The sequence below is a fragment of the Rutilus rutilus genome (genome assembly GCF_951802725.1).
Source record: "Rutilus rutilus genome assembly, chromosome: 25".
Taxonomy (NCBI): Eukaryota; Metazoa; Chordata; class Actinopteri; order Cypriniformes; family Leuciscidae; genus Rutilus; species Rutilus rutilus.
Window position 1 is genome coordinate 10880880 of NC_140229.1, and position 7468 is coordinate 10888347.

General features: G+C 37.4%; 2 protein-coding genes across 5 annotated transcripts; one reads left to right on the top strand and one right to left on the bottom strand.

Moving 5' to 3' along the window:
• Nucleotides 1–1034: 1034 nt before the first annotated feature.
• rad51c (RAD51 paralog C) lies at nt 1035–5407 on the bottom strand. 2 transcript variants are annotated; one of them, XM_084400615.1, is made up of 10 exons: nt 5136–5407; nt 4372–4522; nt 4026–4269; nt 3751–3908; nt 3435–3568; nt 3210–3341; nt 2125–2191; nt 1980–2040; nt 1339–1399; nt 1035–1224 (listed from the first exon to the last, which is right to left on the bottom strand). In XM_084400615.1, the coding sequence occupies exons 2-10, from the start codon at nt 4487–4489 to the stop codon at nt 1132–1134; spliced, it is 1068 nt and encodes a 355-aa protein (XP_084256741.1). In that variant the 5' UTR covers nt 4490–4522; nt 5136–5407; the 3' UTR covers nt 1035–1131. The 2 variants fall into 2 exon arrangements, with proteins under 2 accessions (XP_084256741.1, XP_084256740.1); XM_084400614.1 differs by lacking the exon at nt 5136–5407 and adding an exon at nt 4665–4744.
• Nucleotides 5408–5411: 4 nt separating this feature from the next.
• On the top strand, nt 5412–7330 carry atg101 (autophagy related 101). 3 transcript variants are annotated; one of them, XM_084400616.1, is made up of 3 exons: nt 5412–5497; nt 5736–6006; nt 6720–7330. In XM_084400616.1, exons 2-3 carry the CDS (start codon nt 5755–5757, stop codon nt 7122–7124), a joined length of 657 nt encoding a protein of 218 aa, XP_084256742.1. In that variant the 5' UTR covers nt 5412–5497; nt 5736–5754; the 3' UTR covers nt 7125–7330. The 3 variants fall into 3 exon arrangements, with proteins under 3 accessions (XP_084256742.1, XP_084256744.1, XP_084256743.1); XM_084400618.1 differs by having other exon boundaries at nt 5417–5497; nt 5749–6006; XM_084400617.1 differs by lacking the exon at nt 5412–5497 and having other exon boundaries at nt 5511–6006.
• The last annotated feature ends 138 nt before the right edge of the window (nt 7331–7468 follow it).

Consider the following 7468-nt stretch of genomic DNA (forward strand, 5'->3'; position numbering starts at 1 on the left):
AAAATCAATTCTTCTGCCAGATGTCTAAACTATCCATTGCCAGCCAAGGAAATATGAGGTGAAGTGCTCATATTTTATCTTTGTGCTGATGTAATGCTGGCTTTCCAGTGTATAATTCAATTAAAGTGATGAACCTCACACGTAGACGCTGGGAATAAACTGAACCTGGATGATATACTGATATTGAACAGGAACAATCTGCAGCTAAATTATTAGTTGAATGTGAGCGGTAAACTCTTTATCTTCATATTGTCACTCATGCAACAAGCAAGACAAAAAGTCATCCTGATGCGACCTGTACAACACAATATACACAACACCTTCTCAATGGGTTCATGAGAGCCAAATTATTCAATACACTGTTACTAATTTAGCATATTATGGCACAAAGTTTTGGCCCATGCAATTTAAGTGACATGATTAATGACTGGTGATTGTCAATTACTTTGACTAATGGATGGCACTTGAAGCTGCAGAAAAACAATTTTGCATATATTATATACAGGAGATTAGCCAGGAAAAGTGGTGGGGAATATTAAATGGCAAGAATAGTGTGGCGTGCAGGACGAGGCAGATGGGCGAGAGAGGACGGTGCGAGGTCGGTGGCGTGATTGATAATGAGCGTGGACACCTGTGCGACGCACCGGTCTCGCGTCTCTCGCGGAGGAGAGCGACGACAGTGAAGATCAATAGAGGACAGACCTGGACTTGTGTTGTGTTTGTTTTATTATATGTGTCTTTTAATTTTGTTTTGTACTTTCGTTTCGTATTTTATTATTAAATTGTGTGTTGAACGTCCTTCTTCCCACAACATCTAACCTTGCTACAAATAGCTTTTAATATTTTGATAAATCTATAGCCTATAACCAGTTCCGTCATCCAATTTAAGTTGGAAAGTTTTGGTCACTTTGGAATAGCTTTGCATTGTCATTATTTACTCCTGAATTGTAACACGGTCTGATTGTCTGGTGGGAAATGTATATCGGTCATCCACTAATACCACAATAACACCAATAACTAAGGCCCAACAATCGATATTCTATACTTTATTATATTAATAATCCAAGAACTAATTGTTATTATTTGAGTTTTCATATAATATATAAATATCTGTACATTCCTGACACATCCTCAAGACAGATCCTCCATTCGAGGGCGTTTGCTGTAGTTTTCTGAAGGAGATGCATGTCTGGGTTCATCTGGGGCATCCCTGAAACCCTGGACCTGTGTGAGATCATATAAGGAAAAACTATGTCATACATTTTCGATATAAAGAGTATATATAAGTATATAATATATTCCCCCCGTCACTAATGTTTCTGTTACTATTAAACTTACTGTAATCTGATACTGAATTGTGGCCTCCATTTGACTTGGGGATTTGTACAGGGAGGCAAGCCTAAGCACAAAGTGGACATGTGAAAAAAACATAAAATTACTTGTTATATCATTGCACAATGCACATTCTCTTCCACTCTGACCTTGTCTGCTCAGTTTAAAAACCAAGAGGGTCTGCGGCAATTCAAATGCAGGGAAGCTGAACTTTACAGCCAGAAGAAAGACCTTCAACTTTATAGAGAGACGAGAGAGCAAGATGGAGATGCTCTCTGTGCCTCTTAGCTTCCTGCAGTTATAAAGTAATAGACTGGCAGGAATGCAGGAGGCATTATGAATAAGGTCTGGCTACAAAAGGCAAAGCAAGCTACTTGTTCAAAGTGATTCATTCCATCACCCACGGAGGTGAAGGGTAAAGAGTTTATGCAACATACTCTCGCACTCTCTCTCTCTCTCTCTCTAGAAGACACATTTGGCTGAGAACACCACAGATGTTGGCTGTTTTTTTGTTGTTGTTTTTTATTCTACAGCAATATTTTGCTGTGTCAGGTTGAGTGGACTGAAAGACCAGGCTAAATCCAGAAGAAAAAAGCCCACAATAAACACCGTCCCACACAATTAGCTAATTAAAAAAGTCTGTTTACCTCCTCAGTCCCTCCCAGTGCAGGATGAGCCTCTGTGTCGCGGCATGACCCCAACTCTCACCTAATGTGTGAATTGTAATTGTTAGGACGGTGACTATGCAAAGCAAAACAATGCATGAACGCCCTCATATCTGTTATGTCTTACCTAATGCAGGAACCAGGTTGGATTGGCCATTTGAAACTCTTGTGGTCATCTGATTGGTCAAAACAACCTAAAAACACATGGTAACTGAATTAAAAAAATGTTTTATTAAATTTGATATGTACATATATATATATATAAAATCAAAATATTAAAAGCTATTCTTGCCATTTAATATTCCCCACAACTTCTCCTGGCTAATCTCCTGTGTGTGTGTGTGTGTGTGTGTGTGTGTGTGTATGTATGTATGTGTGTATGTATATATATATATATATATATATAGAGTACCCGTCAAAAGTTTGGAAACATTACTATTTTTAATGTTTTTGATGTTCATCAAGCCTGCATTTATTTGATAAAAAAAAAAAAAAAAAACAGTAGTATTGTCAAATATTGTAACAATTTAAAATAGTGGTTTTCTATTTTAAAATACTTTAAAAAATAACTTATTTCTGTGATGCAAAGCTGAATTTTCATCCGCCATTACTCATACTGGGTTCAATCAGTAATTTTCTTCTTCTTCTTTTTTTTTAATTAGCACTATTATTATTATTATTATTATTAGCAAGGATGTGTTAAATAAAAAAAAAAGTCCTAGTAAAGATTTATATTGTTAGAAAAGATTTCTATTTTGAATAAATGCTGTTCTTTTTTACTTTTTATTCATCAATGAACCCTGAAAAAAGTATCACAGGTTACAAACAAATATTAAGCAGCACAACTGTTTCCAACATTGATAATAACTGAGTATACAATTGGCATATTATAATGATTTCTGAAGAGTCATGTGACATTGATAACTGGAGTAATGATGCTGAAAATTCAGCTTTGCGTCACAGAAATAAATTATATTTTAAGTATATTAAAATAGAAAACCACAATTTTAAATTGTAGGCTAATAATATTTCACAATATTACTGTTTTTTCTGTATTTATATAAATATACTTATAAAATACTTTTTTTAAAATAACATTTTATTTATTTAAATTGAATCAAATATGAGTATTCTGCAAAAAATTATTAATTAAATCCTAGATTTGTCTACTATTTGTTATTCTTTGTTTCAGTGGTATGAGCTGCTGCGTACCGCTAAACTGTGTTGTGTTGCTAGTTGGATGAGCTGTTGGGCAAGGCCGTTCAGGAGGCGGGTCCTCTGAGAAAGATCCTCAAAGTCATGGCGGAATGGGAAGGCAATGCTGTCAATCACTATTAACCGCACCTATGATTGAACATGTCATTTATGAGCATCTAAATAGGAGTAATATCACTGTGCTGAAAGAGATATCAGTGGTCTAGATTATTCATATTTTACCTCAGGATGCTCAGACAGGAAGTCAGGTAGGAGGTAAACCTCAGCTAACAGCTCTACATAGTCATGGCAACGGACCAAGAAGAGGTCGGACAAGATCTTCTCGACAGTAAGTTCCTCTAAAGCTTGTTTCTGTTCTAAGAGGAAAAGCAAAGACAGATGACAATTATACATTTTGTGTCTCATTAATTAATGAAAATTCTCAATAATCTGCAGATAAAGCTGATCAGTATTGGGCCTGTAGAGTTAATTAAGCATTTTTTCTGAATATACGTACACATTTAGACATCCCAACTAACCCCAGCTACTCAAATCAGACCTGTATCCTCTGCTAGGAGGGTGCAGTGCTGCACGGCTGCCTTTGCCATATCAGCAACCCTCTGCACCATGAAACTGCCTTCTGTGTCTACATACAGTGCCTTTCCTCCCAGGCCTCCGAAACACACAGGAATCTGCACATCCACAGCCAGCTGCATGCTTTCAAATGGGGAAAAACAGACCACTTTTGAAACTATAGTATCAACACAAATATGTGTCGCTTATTACCAATTTTAAGATGAACTAACACATTTTGAAATCTGTTTCCTCCCATACCATAGCTGAGTCTTTCCGACACCAGGGGCTCCACAGATCTCTGTGGTCTTTCCCACAGGCACACCCCCTCCAAGGGCATTATCCAGGCCTGAGCAGAATGTTACAATGCTCCCCAGACTTTGCTCTTGGTGCAGAAGATCCAGGGCTGTTAAGCTCTCTGTTGCCGCCCTCTGCTGGTGAGGCTGGGCATCGTCCCTCAACATCTGCAACACCTCCACTGCCTCCTCTTGTGATATCCCTGCCTCTGTCAACGAAACAAGCATGGATTTAACGAAAATGTACTTCTCTAGTAATCTGTAACTAGTGTGAGGCTATTTTCAAAAGTTGGGTTTAGTTATATAAATACCTTTGCAGAGCTGAAGAGGACGCATGTCAATCAAGTCTGAGGCCACTTGGAAACCCGCATTGATGAGTTTTACCTTCACTGACGGCGCCAGGGGGAGGCTGGGCACAGTCCTGTGCATTTTCAACACTAGCGTTGACTGATAAAAACCAGCCTGAAAAGTCGATATTATGACAGTTTAGAACAGATGATAGCCTCAAATACGCAAGCTTTTAGTTTTAACCGCGTAAAATCTACTCTGCAGGATTTATTATCTATAGAATATTTTCGCCAAATGAAAATAAATATAAACATACGAGGGCTTATGTTTCTTTATATTTTTCTTCCTTTTGATACTCCCTCCAAAACAAGAGACGACACTGAATGGGAAAATGCTCTTCAAAATAAAAGTCCCAAGACGCCATTAACACATTTGAGTACGTTGAAATGCTGAATATAGATTACTCATGTAATTTCCATAGACAGTATGGTAATTTCCGTAGTAATGAGAAGGATTTGCATTTATTTTTTCATTGTATGGAAATATTTGGATTGACTAAATATAATTTTACAACTGAGTGGAAGGTCCAAGAAAAAGCATATATATTATACTTTTTTTTGTATTGGAAAGGTTCTACATGCATACAATTAAATGGTTTGGCTTAAACATTTGGTTTATTTTTTATTTTATATATTTTAGCATGCCTCGGAACAGTACGGCTGTAGAATGTAATAACATTATTAAAACAATAATCGATATTTATTAGTAGTAGTAATTTTCGTTTTACCTGCCACCTTTTATTTGGACATTTTCTTTATTGTTTGCACCATTTAACCACTTTATTAAACGTTGTTCACTATATATTGACTGAGCATTTGTTTTGTCGTAAAAAACGATTGTTGACAATTAGCAAACACAACATCTACACTGATTTAGAAATTAACTAAAGAAAACAGTTTTTTGCCATTAAATCTTGCTAGCACGATAACGTCAGTCCAGTTCTTCCTACTGAACCTCATCTAGAAACGTTCGTGAAACGCTAAAACTAAAATGTCCCTTATCCCGCCCTGTACGTATTTGACGTATGTTTACAAAACAAGAGTACCACGTCGCAAGAAAAATAATGCGCATCGACATTTCGTACTACAGGTAAATATGTTCTGTGAACGCCCTTTTGAGTCTTAAATTACATTTGATTTTCATAATTATATTGTTATGTCCATATTTTATTATAACTTCGAATCTTAGGCTGTGTCACTCAGTTTAAAGTGGCGCTTTTTAGAAGCAGAACAGCTGAAGGGGTACAGCTCCGTGTCTATTTGTATTTGACACATTTGAGCTCAGATCAACAGATCGAATGAAAGCCCTTTTGTTTTAATAACTCTAGAACCGTATTATAGAGCAGCATGAACTGTCGATCAGAGGTCCTGGAGGTGTCAGTGGAGGGCAGGCAGGTGGATGAGGCCATGCTAGCCCTCCTGCACACGATCCTCCTGCACCGCAGCACAGGGAAATTCCACTATAAGAAAGAGGGCACGTACTCCATCGGCACAGTGGGAACTCAAGACGTGGACTGCGACTTCATCGACTTCACATTCGTGCGAGTGTCTTCTGATGAGCTGGACAGGGTCATCAGGAAAGCGGTAGCAGAATTTAAGGTATTTTTGATCACAGTTACACTTAAAGGGATAGTTCACCCAAAAATCCTGTCATCATTTACTCACCCTCAAGTTGTTCCAAGTCTGTATGAATGTCTTTCTTCTGCTGAACACAATAGAAGATATTTGGAAGAATATGGGTAACAAAACAGTTGATGGGCCCCTTTGACTTCCATAGTGTGCAAAAAAAAAATGCTAAGGAAGTCAGTGGGGCTTATCAACTGTTTGGTTATCAACATTCTTAAGAATAATTTTTGTGTGTGTTCAGCAGGAGAAAGAAATTCACTCGAGGGTGAGTAAATGATGACAGAATTTTCATTTTTGGCGAACTATTCGTGATTTTTACTATCGTTATTGGATGTTATACTTTATTTGAAAATTGTAATATGGTAAACCATGTTTGGACATGCATTATTCAGTAAGTTTGAGTACTATGGTATTATCCTACTTTATCATGGTACCACCCTCACACTTTTTTTGCAAAGGGATGTGTAAAAAATGCTGTATGTACATAACTTTCCGTTATTGGCAAAAACAAAACATGTAATTGAAATGTTATTTTTCTCACCCACTAAAAGCTAAATACAAATAAAGCATAATAATAGGTTAAATAATAACACAATTATTCATACAAATTCCTATCCCAAAATTAGCAACAATCTTACTGTTGCGAAATTGCACTTGTTATAACCACAACCGTTTTTTCTACCCAGGATGCTCTTGGCAACTCCGGAAGTGATGGCATGGGTCAGATCTCTGTGGAGTTCTACCAGAAGAAGAAGTCACGCTGGCCCTTTTCTGATGAATGCATCCCTTGGGAGGTCTGGAGCATCAAGGTGAACGTGGTGAACCTGGCCAACGAACAGGAGCGTCAGATCTGCAGAGAGAAAGTCGGCGAGAAGCTCGGCGAGAAAGTCATCAACATCGTGGAGGTGATTAACCGTCACGAGTATCTTCCCAAGATGCCCACACAGTCAGAGGTGGACAATGTGTTCGACACGAGTTTGAAAGACGTCCAGCCGTATCTGTACAAGATCACGTTCCAGATCACAGATTCTCTGGGCACGTCAGTGAGCACTACCATGAGGAGGCTGATCAAAGACACGCTGGCGTTGTAAAAATGTGACCGTGAAGCTGCTGGAGCCTAATGGTCGTTGGACATTTATGATGATCTTGTAAAAAAAATAAAAAAAATCACAAAAGCGGGATTTAAAATAAATTCACTACACTTTTCCAGGATAATGATATCCACTATCAAACAAGCATCTAGTTCAGCTATTTTTTTGTTGTTTTTGTTTTTAATAAATCTACTTATTATAAATTATATCATATTGTTGTTCTTTTGAATTTGTTTGTGTGTGTTTTTTGTTACCCTGATAAACACAAATTTAAGAAAAACATGTGTGTTAGTGTTCTTGGAAAATGCAATGTGTGAGAACAATTGCAAACTGTTTTATAATCA